At 46.9% G+C, this 18,852-nt stretch overlaps 2 protein-coding genes across 2 annotated transcripts in view; both read left to right on the forward strand.

The window, feature by feature from the left end:
• ntn4 (netrin 4) overlaps nt 1–7,093 on the forward strand; it is a 24,586-nt gene extending 17,493 nt beyond the window's left edge. Inside the window, 3 exon segments of the mRNA XM_068755126.1 lie at nt 5,244–5,312; nt 5,439–5,612; nt 6,093–7,093. Of these exon segments, the coding sequence (XP_068611227.1) occupies nt 5,244–5,312; nt 5,439–5,612; nt 6,093–6,244 (395 nt within the window). The 3' untranslated portion in view covers nt 6,245–7,093.
• Nucleotides 7,094–13,537: 6,444 nt separating this feature from the next.
• Nucleotides 13,538–18,228, forward strand: usp44 (ubiquitin specific peptidase 44). Its single transcript, XM_068754985.1, has 5 exons — nt 13,538–15,073; nt 16,385–16,583; nt 17,261–17,369; nt 17,464–17,717; nt 17,939–18,228. The coding sequence occupies exons 1-5, from the start codon at nt 13,538–13,540 to the stop codon at nt 18,061–18,063; spliced, it is 2,223 nt and encodes a 740-aa protein (XP_068611086.1). The 3' UTR covers nt 18,064–18,228.
• Nucleotides 18,229–18,852: the final 624 nt, after the last annotated feature.

Genomic DNA, 18,852 nt, shown 5'->3' on the forward strand with positions numbered 1-18,852 from the left:
AATGTTTTTTTATGGCTTTTAAAAAAGAGAAAAGATTTAAATTGGTCATATCTGCAGAAGAACATTCAGTTAGATAACAAATATTAAAAACTGGCCGTGAAGTGTTGCAGGATTTGACCTTCAACCGAAATGTTGTGCAATGATTTTAAAGAACTTCACTTTCTTGGCAAAGTAACGTTACGGCATTTCCAACAACACGTTAAACACTTTGTGAACTGCGTCATCTTACTGATGTTGACAGGATGCTGGTGTGAATCACAACCTCTTAAATGCCACTTTGGCACGCCAGTCTCTTTCTCACAAAGAATTCTGGGGATAAAGATTACAAGCCGACACATGCTTGATAAAACTTATTACCATCCTGCGCGTGTGTGTGTGTGTGTGTGTGTGAGAGAAAGCATACGGCCCACACTCAATCCAGTGTTTACATCACAGGGTGGCGTTCCTTTGTTCCTTCCTTCACGGGTTTATTTGCCATTTTTCACGTGTGACTCGAGGAGCTTTTGGGAATTATTTGTAGTGTCTGTAAATGTGTGAGGGTGCTCTCTCTCTCTCTCTCTCTCTCTCTCTCTCTCTCTGTGTGTGTGTGTTTGTCTGATTTGAGGGCATGCTGCCCTCCGGTGATGAGATGAGTCCAAGGTAAACATGCAATAGTCATCCATAAACACGGAGCAGTGGCTACATTCCCAGTCTGATTATTATCTGTCAGATTTGAGGCAGCAAGCTCAGTCCTGCAGATATGCTGGATTTACACATGAACAGTGTGTGTGTGTGTGTGTGTGTGTGTGTGTGTGTGCGTGCGTGTGTGTGAGTCAAGCATCAAATTGGACCAGACCGTTTAAAAACAACACATTGGTAGGCAAGGCAAAAATGCGCTGCTTATTTTATTCATGTATTTTTGCTGTATATAGAGACTATTTGAATATTGCAAGAACGGCAGGAGCCTGTCCGTCTTACGGAAATGACTTGAGGGGTTGCCTTGACGATTGGTAGAAGGGCGGGACATGTGTCACGTATGAAGCCGTCACATTTTGGAGTGGATCAGGATGATGTGCCTGCTTACAGCTGATCAGCCTCTCATTGATAGCTTATTTCGGTATAATTAATTTTATGTAACTGATATGTGCCCTGCTGGATGCTATTTTTGTGATGTAAATACATCACAGCCTTGGCGGAGGTGATGTAATCACCGCCGTTGGTTTGTTTGTCTGTCTGTCTTTCTGTCGCCCTGTTAGTATGACGGATCTTGATGACATTTTCAGGACATTTTGGGAATGTTACCAGAAACAGATGTTTACATTTTGGTGATGATCCAGAATAGATCCTGGATTCTGCATCATTGACATTTTCATTAACATTGCAGTCGATGGAACTTCAAAATTTGTTACTCAATATCTCGGTTGATTATTGACAGATGTTTATGGAACTTGACACAGTCATGTAGGAGGGGGGGGGGGCTCTATCTCACCACCGAATTTCATCTGGCTCGGATCCAGAATGAGGTCAGGAGAAAAATATTACATTTTAACTTTAAAACTCCATTTATGGATTCAAAGATCATTAAAAATCAACTCAGATTCACTTTTACTTTTCATGGTTTAAAGATAACAAGAACAATTTCGAGCATTTTCTAGATTATTTGATGAAATTCTTTTATAATTTTGGAGCACATGTATTCTATCGTGCTAATAAGTGAATATATTATATTCTATATTAGCACCACCTTGCTATAAGTTATGATCAGTGATTGCATTGGGTGTTTTTTTTTTTTGGCCCCTGAGAGCTCACCTCTGGAGGGCTAATGATCTTCCCTGATGGCCCTGAGAGCTCCTGAGACAAAGGCGCAGGCTGTGAAATACTCACTGTGTCACTCCTCGCTGACAATGGAGGAATTTCCCTCCGTCGCGAGGAACATTTTTTTCATACCGAGCAGTAAGAAGGGGCCCCCTGGAAAGAAAACACTCGTCACAAGCTCGTACAGACCGAAACCCTTTAGCAGGAGGGTCGAGGTGGGGGCGCGTAGACGTGCACGTGTGTGGAGCGCATGGATGTCATGTCTCAGCACACGCTCGTGAGGTTTTCATTGTCAGCGTTCCTGCAGCTGACAGTTATCTTAGGTACACACGCACCTATGCATACATATTTACACACTGGAGTGAGTCCTTGAGTAGTGACCCCCCCCCCCTTCAAATGCTCATGAAATCTCACGCTGGTATGTAAACACGTGCGCTCGCCATACGTGTGTGTTACCATGCATATTCATATCTGTACATGTGATATCTTTATGATGAAAATGAATGATCTAACAGGGATTTAATGTTACGGACTGGTGCGAGAGGACCCCAAGAAACAGAGGACGGAGACAGTACAAACGTGACTATAAGCTTTACTGGAATGTTCATCAGTCGAGTCACTATCCCGGAGCTGCGCACGGGTTACGGGGTGGCTGGAGCCCAACGAAAATATCTTGTTTAAACAAAAAGACACAGCCAAAAGAACAAACCAAATAAGCAAGCTCAAAATACAAAACTCTAACAAAGGCAGATCCCAGGGATGAGGAGCGGCAGAAAGACGTTCTGTACGCAGGGACACGATCCATGAAAAATAGTCCGACTAGGAACAGCGGGCGGAGCAGGGCTTATGAAGGCCGGTCGTAATCAGCCTCAGGTGTGTCTGGGCTGAGAGGCAGCAACCAGGTGTGAGTCGTAGGCCAATCAGCCAGTGCAGCCACATGACCCTCACGTTTAATGGCTGTTTGTTTTTAGAGGATCATGCAACCCACTTCTTTGCCTCCTACACTCGTTACCTTAACCAAACTTAAATTGGCAATATGTTGCTATAAACATCATTTCTATTATCCAATATGTTAATTTGAACGTCAGTCCTCTGACGATTGCAATTATAAATTAGGACAAGAAATAAAAAATATTCTGTACTTTGTATTGAACGTAAGTCAAATCAGGAAGTGATTAATTGGTTCGCAAAATATAAAGAAGCATTGCGTTGCTGTTTAGCTGCTATTTTCTATAAAACCTAAAATACCCAAGCCCAGTATGATGAAGAGTGTAACTTGTACTGCTGAAAGTCTCTGTCGATGCCTCTCCGTGCTACAAAAGGGCTCCAAAAGTGCCCAGAAAATTGAGGAATTTCTTTTCAATAGAATGATTAATAATTCAAATAGCGGTGGGAGACGGGGTGTACGTAAACAGAATCCTTTACTGCCAGTCAAGCTTAAAGCTTCATTAAACAGCAGACATATGGTTCCAAACAACACCCTCTCTTTGTTTCTCTTCGGCCTTTCCTTCACCCCCCCCCCCCCCCCCCCCCCCCCTCACCCATTCCTTGTCTGCCCCAGAGATAGGGACAGATTTATGGGGGAGGCCTTCCTCCTGCGAGGCTGCAAACACAGCAGACAGTAGCTCTCTAATGAAAACGTGTGTGCAAGTATATTATTTTTGGAGGTTGTTTAAAGAACACCCTATCAGCACACTATTAAAGGGAACTTGGAGAAAGTTGTGTGTGTGTGTGTGTGTGTGTGTCTTATTGATAATAAAAAGAGAGAAGCCTTTGTTTTGTAATCTGCAGACCTACAGATGAATGATGAAATACTTAATTACTGGTAATAAATTGTTATTTTCAGGCTAGTTTATTCTCTGGATTATTAGCCCAGATTACATTTTTCTGTTATTCAATTATTACCTAAGAGATTTTAATGCTTTAACCCCCCCCCCCCCCCCCCCCCCCTCTCAAGTGTATGTCTTTATCCTTGAGGTCCAATAATATAACAAAAACATCACAGCCAAAGAAAAACCAAGGGAAACAGGAACGTAAATACCAAAATCAGAACCCAGTCACAGCAAAAATCCAAAAATATAAACTCAACCTTGGCCGGGGACAGACTGGCATCACAGAGCGTACAGTGATCATAGCACAGGAGATAATAATCCCTAACCCTCACCCTGCCCCGCTCTGCCAATCTGTCCCCTGCCGAGAGCAAGAACAGAGTGAATGAAAGGAAATAACAGGAACAAATGATCAAAACAAACCCAAACCCTGGACACAACCTATTCAGGAAATCCTTGCAAAAGGCGTCAAATGGCACGAATGGATGAAAGCAACTCCGATACCCTGTGTGACAGTACTAACTCACTAGTGTAGTCTTACATCAAAAACAAACATACACAAAACAGACCAGAGGTGCATTCAGTAAACAGATCCCAGAATTTACGTGACTCATTGGTTTATATCTAAATGTTTTTTTGTTGTTTTTTTCCCCCTCCCAGCATGCAGCTGTCATCCTCTGGGCTCCTTGCCCTTCCACTTGGCTGATAATTCTCTCTGTGATCCGGCCAATGGAAACTGCATCTGTAAACCTGGAGTAGGGGGTCCCCACTGTGACAGGTGCATGGTGGGATACTGGGGCTTCCACGAATATGGCTGCCGTCCATGTGGCTGTGCAGGAGACTGTGATCCTTTTACTGGTGACTGCATGCTTGCGTGAGTATAAAACGATCTCTCTAGAAACCATCTTCACATTTGTTTGATATTGTCCTCTATTTGCATGTGTGTAAATGAGAAGGTCCCTGTGGGGGGGGGGGGGGGGGGGTCTACAAGACAGAGAAGATACATGGACGTATAGTGAGGGAGGACATGAGAGTGGCTGGTGTTTGGGAGGACGATGCAAAGGACGGGGTGAAGTGGAGAACGTTGATTTGCTGTGGCGACCCCTCACGGGGCAAGCCGAGAGTACAGTGGCAGTATCCGTGCACGTTTGTGTTTGTGCAGCTCTGATTTGGATCTGTACAACCTGGAGGGAAACTCCAGCGAGCCGGTCAGGATCTTCAGAGCCGATGAACTCTTCTCTGCCCTCCATTACTCAGGTAAGATCCAGAAGCTGCGTGTTATTCATGCTCCTCCACGGCCCAGTGGCCAAGCATTGATGGTTAAGTAGTGAAAGTCTTCTGTGTGTGTGTGTGTGTGTGTGTGTGTGTGTGTGTGTGTGTGTGTGCGTGTGTGTGTGTGGATAGTTTTCAAGTGTCCTTTCTCTTAGACCCCCCCCCTGTGCTGCTACGTGTAACGACAGCTTTAATTTGCACATTCCACTGTGAACACACACACAATGTTCACATTCTTTGGACACCATGCATAAAGAACAGGCGAACACACACGCACACACACACGCACACACACAGAGCTCAGTTATGTTACAAGTATTAATCTGTGTCTGTATTTGTCCCCTGCAGAGAAGTGCGAGTGCAAAGAGCAGGCGCTGAGCAACAGTAAACTCTTCTGCATCATGAATTATCCATATGGTGAGGACAGGCGCAGTGTTGGGTTTGTCTGCTGTCAACATGGTGTATCCACCGATGTTGTTCATTAAAATAAGTCTGACACAGGTGTTTTCTGTCGTCGTCCCCCCCCCCCCCCCCGATGCTCAGTACTGAAGGTGAAAGTGCTGTCGGCCCACGACAAGGGCTCCCATGCCGAGGTGGAGGTCAAAGTTCAGAAGGTGCTCAGTCAGAGCACAAAGGTGAAGATACAGCGGGGTCGGGCCACCCTTTACCCCGAGTCCTGGACCGCGCGGGGCTGCACCTGCCCCATCCTCAACCCAGGTCAGACTCACAGGGCCCGTATGATCGCGGCGCATCCCTGCAGGGCAGGTCAGAGATTGAAACGGAAGATCAGATTCCGTTTGTCTTGTTTATGGATTTGTTTTCCTACTTTTTTAACTGTTTCAGTAGATTCAGATCTGATTAGGATCTTTTTTCAAGCCTTTTTTGCTATAACTGAACGAAACCGTGTCTCATTGCAACTATTTCTCAGTTCGTAAAAACACCGACCGGAACGAAAGAGCGTGAATCCGTAGCTGAATCCGGCCCCTAACAAATACACTCTTTCCTGCTGTTGGCTTAAATAACTCAATAAAAACTACAATGCCCAGCTGTTTCTGTAAATAACAAAAAAAAATAGACTAGTATCAGCTTTATAAATATACAGCGATCATAAACACAGACCGTTTAGAAAAATGTGTATTTTTTAACACCTTTTGTGCAAAGTCTTTTGCTGACATGAATTCTGATGCCACTCTCCAGGGGTCGAGTACCTCGTGGCGGGCCACTCGGACCGTAAGCGGGGCCGCCTCCTTGTCAATATGAAGAGCTTTGTGAAGCCTTGGAAAGCCAGCTTGGGTCGCAAAGTTCTCACGCTGCTCAAAAAGGATTGCACCTGGGAAACAAACCATTAAAGCGCCGGAGGACGGTCAGACACGCGGACGCACGTGTGACGGGGACAAAGAGCGCTGTGGATTTGTGTCTTCTGGTCTGGTCCAGATGTTGATGGAGTGGGAGCAGGTTTATGGGGCCGAACTGAGATGACTGGCAGGCCCTACAGTCCTCTGCTGTTGTCCAATCAAAGTGCTCGCGTGTTCCCATTTACCTTCACGAGAAATCAAGGAATTCAGCCGAGTGCTGTCTATTCTAAATCTGAAGATGGATCCGCTGACAGACGTTAAAGCACACACAGAAATGAATTGATTCCCCTCTGCAGCACTTTAGCCCAAGATGGACCGAGGGACGGAAGACGTCCACGCCCTATGTCCTCTCTTACAACGGAGATGCACCCACACAGATGTGTGTGTGTGTGTGTGTGTGTGCGTGCGCTGCAGGCATCATGTGCAAAGCACCCAGAGTGACGCTGAAAAAGCCATACAAGCCACTACAGGTGGATAAACCTTAGCCGGTCCAGGTGTGTCTGTGTTGAAATCAGAGCGAGTGGGTTTTACCCTCAACTTGAATGTATTTTTCTGTTTTGCAGGTTAAGTTTAGGTGTGTGTGTGTGTGTAGGTGTGTGTGTGTGTGAGTGAGTGAGTGAGAAGTGCAGGGCAGGCACAGTCCAGATTCAGTCCAACTCTCCGTACCACGTTTAGATTGCAGCATTGTGTTTATTGATTCTTTGCGCATTATACTGGTAAATTCAGAACATTCTTCTTCTCACTTTCATTGTGCTCTTGTACAGTTTTATGTATATCTCTATAAATATTATTGTTCATCTCCCTTTCTCATGTTTTTTCGTATGTGGTAATATTAAAGGAATAACGCCACTTTATTTCCCATGCTTGATTATTGAACCGAAAGTCAGTCAGGAAGAAACAGGAAGGGCAAAGCGGAGACGCAAATTCACCAATTTGATTGTTTGCTTTTTGAGGTCTCTTTCTCTCTCACACAAACACAAATGTCTAATAATTATTTTCATTTCTCTGATCCAAACAACTGCATGCTGCATTCTTAACAAGCATTGAAGTTAGCCTCATCGTAACGAACCTCGTGTTTCCTTTAACTGCAGGCTGCAGCCGCCTGACTTTGTGGGTTGTTGCTGAGCGGGACTATTCCCAGACCCGAACGCCAACTCTCAACACCGCTGATATAACAGCCCGGGCCTTGAAATTCTTCACTTAAATTGGACAAAAATATCCTTATCGTGTTGCTCTTTCTCACACATTCACCTCCGGCTCCTCTGTCCACGTCACCCATCGCTCTCTCTCTCTCTCCCAAAAACACGTTCCCCGACATTCTACACTGCACCACAGAATGTGGACCATAACCATAAGACTGGGCAGTGCGCACACACACACACACACACACTCTCTGGTTGGGTTCAGGCCACTCGGGTGTTTTCCGTTTGACGTGTATGGCTGAGAGGTGCAGAAACATTCCTGGCACGTCCAGGAGGTGAAGATCACTCACCTGTCTGTTGACTTCACCTCCTCAGCGAGATGTGAGAAGGAGTGAGAGTGTATTCTTTTTTTTTTTTTATTCACAGCCGTAGCCAGATTGCTTCTTGCACCCGCGTTTCCTCAGTCATCGGTCTTCCTAAAAGTCTGCTAAAACAGGAATGCGTGAGCAAGCGGGCCCGGCAAAGAGGAATGTCACTGGAGCTGGAGAGTAAAAAACGTACCCGAAATGCACCTGAGGTTCTGTCTATGAAGCTTCAAACCCCTGAAACATTAAAAAGGGAAAGCCCTCCTTTTACTCCACTATAGTTATAGTTAGACTAAGAGTTACTGATTACTTTAAGACCAAGAGTCGCATTTAAATAGCTAAATATAGGCATCTTGTGTCAAATACAATTCACAGTTGAGTCTATTTCACAGGATACAACTGCATGCATCGAATGTAGGCACCTCCATTGCTCATATAGGGTAGCATGATAGCGCCAAAATGATGCAACTAGAAAGGTAATTCCATGGAGGCCCAGCAGTTCCTTGGAAATTTAATCCAAATTCCAACAGGACCCCGTTTTCTGCATTTACTCAAAAACTCAAAGGTTATTTGTTTGGCCCTCGGTGAACTTTCACAAAACTCTGTCAAATACTTTTGGCAGATAAAAAAAACTGATAAAAAAAATATTTTTTTCTCTTGATGATCCATTCCAGTGGTATTAAAAATGGAATCGTGTTTTCTATGTGCCCAACCCTTCTAACAACGTTCATCAAAAGTAATGAGGTAGTTTTATGTGTCAGAAGCAGAAATCATATAAAAGAAATCTTGTAAAACCATAAATAAATGGTTGGCTGCGCCCCTTTAATTTGATCCACTTTAACATTTTTATGGGTTCTTCCCACTCACACAACTTACCCTCTCACCAAGATCCATGTAATGAATTAAAAGAATGTCCGTCAAAGCTCAAGGGATGAACATGTAGAAAACATGATGCAAATATATTTTGAACATTGAATCGATCGTATATAGATTTTATTCCTATGTTTCCATCTTGATCCCAGATTCCCTAGAAGAAGTGATAAATAAAGGTTAAAAAAAAAAATCCAAGTAGTACCAGACCTCTCGTCCGTAGCCAGCTGGATAAACTAAAATAAAACCATTTTAAATTAAACATGATGATGACCCTTTGGAGGGGCCTGACCTGCAGATTGGAAAACCATTGGATAAAATGTAATAGCATGTAAAGAGGGTCAAATTAGCTTCAGCTCGAGCAGCTTTGGTGGTAAAATGCTCCAATCTAAGATTTAAATAAAGTTACGTCTCTCTTATTACGTTTTATACCTTAATTACATTTTCTTTGCATCTTTAACACAGAGCTTTTGCTTTTAATGAAATAAAGTTTCCGCAGCAGTTGTGGTGGGAACCGTCCTTGAAGCGTAGACGCAACAGGGAGCCACGCCCACATGACCTGCTGCAGCTGAACCACAGAACTCTCTCTCTCCCTCTCTCTCTCCCTCTCTCTTTCTACGTCTTTCTCGCTTGCTCATTGTCCCCAGATCTACTGGCCATTCTCAGCCTGTGATGGAGATGTCCAGTGGGGGGGGGGGGGCATGCTGTGGGAACCTACTTGATGAATGAGTGTTTGGCATGCTTGCACAGATGCGTTGTTTACTCTGAAATAGTTTGTGTGCGTGTGTGTGTGTGTGTTATTGTAGTCATGGCGTATGTATGCATGTGTGTGTGTATGTGTGTGTGTGCGTGCCTGTATGAGCACAATGCCCTGCTTGTGTTGCTATAGAATGCAGTTATGCCCTTTGTCCTGTCAGCATTCTTGTGTTGCTTTTGGCCTTGTATTGCGTGGCAGCTCCCGCAGGCTCTGGGACAATGACACCCCGCCGCCGCCGCCGCCGCCCTACCCCACCCTCGGCCACTTGGAGTCACAATGCCCCCTCTTTGGTAGCACCCATCACCTTCAGACAGATGCCCTGGGACAGGCCTGGTGTGGGTGTCGGTTAACAGTAGCACCCAGGCCCTGGGCAGAGCATGGGGGGGGGGGGTCATGTGGAATACGGTCAGAGGAAGAGATCGCCGGTTACGTCGCCCACGTGCATCCAGCTCTGGTCTCAGCGACCGTCCATGCTCTTTGGTTCGAATTAACCGGAGCCCGAAATGCACGAGCCGCTGATACACGCTCGTCAGGAATGTTTACCTGACGAGCGTCGGGGACAAGCCAGAACAGGAAAGGCCATGTTGACATAGCGAGCTGATTGAGACGGCTGCTGATGATTATTGTGTAGCAAACAAGGCCCTGATGTCATCTAATTTAGCACACACCTCAACATGACGACAGGCAGAGAATTTGGGCGTAGAGGCCGGCGTGCTTGACAAGTCAGGACAGTCTTTAAAAAAAAAAAAAACAGATCTAACACCAGAAGCTGTCAAGTAGGTGCCGCTAAATGTTCGGCTTTACCCACCAGGAGAGGTGTGTTTACCGCCATTTCCCCCGGCCCCTGTGTTTTCACCCGCCACAAAACCAACACCATGTCCCAGCTGCGTTAACGCCAGCATGAAACCACCGGACGGGCTTCCTTTCACTCACGATCGGCCACCTCGGAACCCTGCGAGCCTGAAGAAGGAGCTGCTCGGCAGGTAGGCTCAGTGAATGGGATGTTTCCTCGGCTGGGAGGCGACAGTACAAACCACCAAACCGATGAGCCGTCAAACCAATGAAATAGTGTCAAAACGGGCATTAAGCACACGTCTACACTGCACTGATGTTGGGGCAGAACCTCTTCATTATATCTTCTAATTAAAGTGTAAAAGTCAGATATGTACTATACAGATGCATTAACAATTATTTTATCATTATTAAGGGTGCTGAAGGTTTTCATTCAACCTTTGCAGAAACAGAACACTCATTTTTCAGGCCATGCGAGTCTAATTTCTGCTGGCATAATGTCTCTGTTTCCGTCTCCAACATGTGCAACGCTTTATCTCTTAGCGAACTAAATCTATTTCCCATTTGATGCCAGGCTTGTTCGAATTTAAAAAAAAAGACTTGTGAGAAATGGCGATGAAATATTCAGAAGCCACGCCATGAATCTGAAATAACAAGCCAAGATAAAACTTTTTCTTTGTAACAAAAGCATTTTTGGACTTTAACTATCGGAATTAATGAGTCAGACCTCAGAGGTACAGTATCTGAAAAATGATATGTGTTTATGAGAGAGAGATATGGGGGGTAGCGGGGTTGGGGGGGTGAGAACAAGACAGGGAGGGAATGAGAGGCAGCATGTGTGGACATGAAGGCGGTACAGGCCCGGGGGAAGAGAAGGAAAAAAACATTAGAGGTGATTCACACGCATCGCATGACACATCAACGCATACCTCTTTCTTTAAGTCGCTCACAAACGCCTCTTAATCTCTCCCACACAAACCCCCCCACTGACGTGGACACACTCAGGTAGGAACACACACCTTTTACTACACTCCTTCTGTTCATGGATCACTTCTCCACTAATCAGTACATGAGAGGGATTCTCCACATGCAGCCAGGGTGTGTGTTAGTGAGATTAAAAGCCTTCCTTTAGGCACTGAATGAAAATCACCTCCCTTTATTCTCTCACATGATGATTCTTTCCATGATGATTCACAACGCACGTGTATTAACGACAATCGAACAGTAATTATATTTGGCCCGCTAACGGTAAAAATGTTGACGTAGGATCTACAAGGTGGGTGCCATCAGCCCCCCCCCCCCCCCCCCCCCCCATTAACCAGCAGGGAAAGTTGCACCTGCATCCCACACCAGCGCACAATAGTTTAATAAACCTCCAAAGGTGCAACCGCAAGACCATAGTGCAGATATAACACTCCAGGCAATTCAGATCTTGGAATGCTCAAGTCCATTTTTTATTTTAGGAATATCTATATGGAGGGAAAACTCACCATGAGATAAAAAAAAAAAAAAAAAAGTACAAGTACAAGTACTTTCACTCCATTGTATACTAAGGAGGTTGGTTTTATTAATTTATTAATATGGATTGTCTGTGTCAACAGTATGACTCAAAAATCTATTTACTTAAAGCCAATTTAATGGATCAGTCGTTGTGGAACTATGTTACCAGTAGCATTTGTTGGGACACTTGATGGTGAATGGTGAAACACTGCCCTCTAGTGATATTAATCGGCACTGTTATCTACATAAACTTTTGCCCACTTATCCATTTTAACTTGTTGATTGTTTTCAGGAAGTGACACAACCAACTACAAACAAACACTAAGATTGACACACACATATAGACCCACTAAAGTACAACAAAAACCGACGATTACGCACATCACAGATGATAAAATAACTAAAACATAGCAAAATTAAACATCTAACGATTTGAAAATAAACTACTAAATGCCACACGGAACTGAAACCGTAGCCTAACAGCATAATATGACTTTAATGGGAATAGGTAAACACGTTTATCATGCTCAACAACAACAACAACAACAACAACAACAACGACGACGTCACGAATCGAGGACGCGCTCGAGCCAACACCACGCGACCAGGGCTGACAAGATGGCGGTCATTTTAGGAACAGGGGAGCTACTGCTGTGAAGGAGAGGCTCAGTATGTTGTTTCCTTTTCACACAGAATCGTTTGTAATGAATGAACAACAGGGCGGCCCGCGTTGTGTTTGTTCTGCTTCAAACGCACCCGGTCGGTCAGTCTTAAGACGAGGTCGTCGCTGCGTTTTGACCTGTTAACGCGTGAACTTGTTAGGATTAGCACTGTTAGCTTGGTAGGCTAATGCTAGCTAGCTTAATGGGCTAATGTTAGCAGTGCATCTGATCACTAATCTCTTAAGTAAACACACAAAAACAATAGAGCTAGCAAAAGTGGCGCTTGTCGGCGTAATTCTTTCTTGTGCGCTATTTTACGCCATTTTAAGATTTATCCTGGAAGGGTTTTGCGGTGGTTAGAATAATGTTTTTTGAATGATTTGTAGCTGTATCGTTTACACGCTAGCGGTAGCTAAATTAGCATTAGCTGTAAAGGTAACATTGCTTTGAATTCTTAGCTGTTCTTAGCTTTCATCGCGCGTCTCGGTCCACTGTGACAGTGTGCGGTTCGATGACGGGTCTGGTGTGACTCCATTTATCCTGTATTTAATGTAAGTAAGGTGTTATTTAATGTAAGTAAGGTGTTCTTTCTCTCAGCACCGCGCAGCCACAAGGACGAACCGGGCAAAGCGCGCTAACTTACAGATAAACTCCGGTAACATTAAACTGATGTTTTGATGTGGACGTTGAAGTTAATTAAAAATGTAGTTAATTGATTATAAAAGTAACGAAGTGCCACGTTTATCCTGCATATCTATCACTCATTAGTGCGTCCATCATGTTGGAAATGAGACTTGCAACACGTTATACTGAATGATGAACAGTCTGTCATTTTTCTTCTGTATTACTTAAACTGTTTCCTTTTAAGTCACATTTTTTCTTCCTCTAGTTTTCCACTATTTCATTTCACCATTAAAGGTAGTCCAGCTCCCGCAGAAAGAGTGCGCTGCTTCGCAAACTCGATCCTAACCCGAGACCTCCTTGCTGTGTGTGTGGCAACAGCGCTAACCACTGCGCCACCGGGCCGCCCGATGTCAAACATGTTTTGTTTTGCTCTGAGGGTACATGATGCAATGCTGTAGGCGCGACACTCACACAAAAAAATCTGTTTTCTCTCCCCCTCTAGAACCGCCATGCCCCGGGAGGGCCCCGTTTCGCAGCTCGCCACGATCGCCATGGTGATATGAAGGGTTGACCCGATGGACCGGTGCAAGCATGTGGGTCGACTGCGGCTGGCCCCGGACCACTCCATCCTCAACCCCCAGAAGTGGCACTGCGCCGACTGCAACACCACCGAGTCCATGTGGGCGTGTCTGGGCTGCGCTCACGTGGCGTGCGGCCGCTACATCGAGGAGCACGCCGTTCGGCATTTCCAGCAGCAGCGCCACCCGCTGGCCATCGAGGTCAACGAACTCTATGTGTTTTGTTATTTGTGTGACGACTATGTCTTGAATGACAACGCCACCGGAGACTTGAAGCTGCTTCGCAGCACGCTTAGCGCCATCCAAAGCCAGCGCTACGAGGTGACCACCCGCAGCGGGCGCACCCTCCGCTCCGCGAGCGCCGCCCTCGACGCCGTCATGCCGTCGGGTGCGCGCGAATCGCAGCTGAGGGACGAGGACCGGATGTTCACCGCGCTTTGGCACCGGCGGCGGGCGCTCATGGGCCGCGTTTTCCGCCTTTGGTTTGGGCTGACCGACTGTGGGAAGAAGCGGGAGGAAGCGGAGAGGAAGAAAGAGGAGGAGGAAGAGCAGAAACGGGAGACCAGGAAGAGGAGGCGGGCTCTGAAGCGGCGGCTGCAGGAGGAGCTGGAGAAGGCTCCCCCGAGGAAGAGCCGTCGGCTCCGTCGGAAGAGCCAGAGGGTCGCCGACGCCGCCGTCACAAAGCCGTCCCGGGAACGCGGCGAGGCCAGAACTCCTTCGTCTTCGTCGCTCGTCCGGAGGACGAGGACTCGAAGCCCTGCCGGCGTTGCCCTCAAGAAGGCTGGATGCACGAAAAAGGCCCAAAAGACTCCCCAAACCAGGAGCCGCTCCTCGACCGCCAAATCGGCGCCCAGAAGGCGCTCGGCGACGCCCCGCTCCGCCCACGCGCCCGCCCGCCGCCAGCAGAGCGCGAAACAGGACGGCTCGCCCCTCAAACGCCGTCCCACCGTGACGCCCGGGGTGACGGGCCTGAGAAACTTAGGCAACACCTGCTACATGAACTCCATCCTGCAGGTGCTGAGCCACCTGCACGTCTTCAGGGAGTGCTTCCTGCACCTCGACCTGACCCAGGCGCTGGAGCTGCTGGCGTCCGCCGTGCACGACCAGCTGACGGGGAAAAGCTCCTCGCCGTTCTCCCTGACCCAGAGGAAGGGCTCGGGCTCCGGGGCGGGGCTGAGCGGCGGGGCCTCGCGGGGCCGCAGCATGGAGCTGATCCAGCCGAAGGAGCCCAGCTCCAAGCACATCTCCCTCTGCCACGAGCTGCACACGCTCTTCCAGGTCATGTGGTCGGGCAAGTGGGCGCTGGTGTCCCCCTTCGCCATGCTCCACTCGGTGTGGAAGCTCATCCCGGCTTTCAGGGGCTACGCGCAGCAGGACGCTCAGGAGTTCCTGTGCGAGCTGCTGGACAAGGTGCAGCGCGAGCTGGAGAGCACGGGCAAGCGCACGGGCACCGCGGGGGCGCCTCAGAAACGGCTCGTCAGGCAGGTGCTCAGCGTGGTCAACACCATCTTCCACGGCGAGCTCCTCAGCCAGGTACGACGCACGCACACACACAAACACACACGCACGCACACACACGCACACGCACACACACACTCACACACACTCACACGCACACACACACACACGCACACACACACACTCACACACGCACACACACAAACACACACACACAAAAACACACACACACACACGCACAAAAACACACACAAACACACACACACAAAAACACACACAAACACACACACACAAAAACACACACACACGCACACACACAAACACACACACACAAAAACACACACACACACACACACACTCACACACACTCACACGCACACACACACACACACGCACACACACGCACACACACGCACACACACACTCACACACACTCACACGCACACACACACACACGCACACACACACACTCACACACGCACACACACAAACACACACACACAAAAACACACACACACACACGCACAAAAACACACACAAACACACACACACAAAAACACACACAAACACACACACACAAAAACACACACACACGCACACACACAAACACACACACACAAAAACACACACACACACACACACACTCACACACACTCACACGCACACACACACACACACGCACACACACGCACACACACGCACGCACACACGCACACACACGCACGCACACACACACGCACACACACACGCACACGCACACACTCACACACGCACACACACACACGCACACACACACGCGCACGCACGCACACACGCACGCACGCACGCACACACACGCACGCACACACGCACGCACACACGCACACACACACACACGCACGCACGCACGCACACACACACACACACACACACAGACGTTGCACATATTAATGGCCTTAGTCATTTATTGTAATTTATGTAAGTTATTTATTGTCATTTTGCATCAGTGGTGTAATTTATTTTAGATTGTTAGTTTGCATCGGCGGTGTGAAATCATTTTATTCTTGTTTTTCTAATGTTACGTTGCATCAATTGCGTAATTTAATATTGGTTTTATTTTTATTTGTATTGTTTTTTGTGGATGATTTATGTACGAAGGACTTTCAACGGAAACAAGAACGCAAGGGCTTTTTTGAAATGCTCCTCTTAGACAGGATGTTTGACTGTACTTGTACTGTAATACATGCTACTGTGTGACTGTACTTGTACTCTAACATTCTATCTAATAAATATATTCATCATCATCATCACACACACATTTTTTATCTTATTCTATAGTTTTGTGAGCTACGATACGGTCTGAATATTAACCGTGGCCGTGCGTGTGCTCCCCCCCCCCCCTCTCAGGTGACGTGTCTGGCCTGCAGCCGTCGCTCCGACACCGTGGAGCCTTTCTGGGATCTGTCCCTGGAGTTCCCCGAGCGCTATCACAGTAACGGCAGGGAGTCGGCCGCTCAGGCGTCGTGCCATCTGACCGAAATGCTGGCCAAGTTCACGGAGACCGAAGCGCTGGAGGGAAACATCTACGCCTGCGACCACTGCAACTGTGAGTTAAATGGCCGACGCGCGAGGACGGATTTACTACAGTACAAAATCAAAGACGGCTGTGAAGGTTCAGCTGGGAACGTAATGGAGCGGAGGTGTGTGGTATTTAGGGATGACCCGAGTGCGTCTGGGTGCATAAGAGCAGGTTCTTTCGTGAAACGTCGAGTTCTGAAACTTGGAATCTTCCTGTATTTTTGTTCGATTGATCCTTCGATTGATCCTGATCTCACTGATGAGCTGCGTGGAAGCGGCGGCCCCAAACGGTCGTCTGCCGGATTTAGCTTTGTGCCGCAAAAGAGCAAAAGAACGTTCGGATCGTTATCTCATTCGAAGCCGAAGCTTTCTGAAAACACGTCACAACTCGCGTATTGTAAACAAAGATGATGCGTAATGATGCCTTGTTACCTCGTTTTTGTAAAACTACTGTCGAGTACTGACTTAAAATAATCAATCGTACTTTACTCGAATGCGTTTCGTATGGCAGAGGAAATCTGTGGATCAGAAAGAGTATTTGAACACCGACACAAATCGGAAACGGTTGATTGTGTCACTAATTGAAACCCATTTTTAATCAGGAAATTGATTGTAATGATGAAGTGTGTCGGATTAATCAGACTGCAGTTATTTACCTTTTATTTAAATCGGCAGAGTAACCTGCGTCTCACTTCCTGTCTGCAGCTGCTCGGCGACGGACAACCTCAAAATCGGTCCTCAAGACCGAAGCGCAGAAGCAGCTGATGATCCACAAGCTGCCTCAGGTCCTGCGGCTTCACCTCAAACGCTTCAGGTAAACGTTGATTTGCGATTCATCCATCGAGTCAAAAAAATCAGGAAATGACTTGTTGTTGTTTTTTTGACTCTGACTTGTGATTGGTTCTCAGGTGGTCTGGGCGGAACCACCGAGAGAAGATTGGAATCCACGTCAGCTTCGACCAGCTCCTCGACATGGAGCCCTACTGCCGCAGAGAGCCGTCCCCCAAAGGCGTGTCCTGCTCCGGCCCCACCGGCCCCAGTTCTATGGGCCTGCTGCTGCGGCCGAAGCGCTTCCTCTACAACCTCTCTGCCGTGGTGATGCATCATGGGAAAGGCTTCGGTTCCGGCCACTACACCTCCTACTGCTACAACACAGAAGGCGGTAAGTCAAGAGGGTGCGTGTGTGTTTCGGCTGCGAGGAAGAGGAATGTGAGGAGGAAGAAATTTGATTCTGCTTTGCTTATTTCAATTCTTTAACTCGACCCCGAACGTCTGAAAGAAATAACCGTAATATATTTAGCGGAAAAGGAAACGTACCGCTCCTGTTGACCTCGGTGTGACCTTTTGTTTTTGTGGCTTCATATTGAACCGTTTCTCCTTCAGGTTTCTGGGTTCACTGTAATGACTCTAAGCTGAATGTGTGTTCGGTAGAGGAGGTCTGTCGAGCGCAGGCCTACATCCTGTTCTACACGCGGCGGATCACTCAGGATAAAGACCGGCCGCAGTAGGTCTTCCTCTTCCTCTTCCTCCTCACTCCCTGCTGCAGTCTGACCACTCAGCGAGAAGATATCAGCACAGCCCCCCCTCCCCCCCCCCTTTCTTTGGACATCTTGAATCCTGGGAAGATGGGTCTTTTTAGTCTATTTTTCTAAATGCGTTTTTTTTTAAAAATCGGACCGATGTACTTCTTGCATATGGTGTTCATATGTAGGTATTTTTTTTTAAAGAACAAATGATGCGTGTGATTTGTGTCTAGTTATTTTATAAGGAGAGGCAGCCAAACACACCGCAAGGTCGCGCAGGTGCAACCCTGAGTCTGCGTACCTGCATTTTGGTGGCTTGTTGATTGTAAATGTTGTTTGTTTAAATCAATGTCACTTTAGGTAGTTGTCAAAGAACTGGATGTCGGGTCGTAACGCGTCACTCACTGCCTGCGTTTCAAAAAACAAAAGGTTTGCTGGATGCTAATCGCGTTTAGCCACTTTCCTGTCAGAAATGCACCAAATTCGATTCATTTTGCAAAGAAGGGGGCATTTCAGAATGAAAGGCCTTCTTCTGATTGGCCGGTCAAATCTTATTTTCTTTTTTGGCATATCCAGATGCATTTTCTTGAAATCTATGGATCAGAACCACATTTGCAAACTTTATGGAATTGAATTCAAATCAGATTTTGACTTCTGTGGTTGCTTGAATCCAGAATTATGAGGTACAACTGAGCAGAACCAATGCTGCTCAAAACAGAGCAATATGTTGGGTAAGAAGCGCCAGCGTGGACACAAATAATGTTGGACGGTCCG

The sequence above is a fragment of the Brachionichthys hirsutus genome, chromosome 22 (genome assembly GCF_040956055.1).
Source record: "Brachionichthys hirsutus isolate HB-005 chromosome 22, CSIRO-AGI_Bhir_v1, whole genome shotgun sequence".
In the NCBI taxonomy this organism is placed as follows: Eukaryota; Metazoa; Chordata; class Actinopteri; order Lophiiformes; family Brachionichthyidae; genus Brachionichthys; species Brachionichthys hirsutus.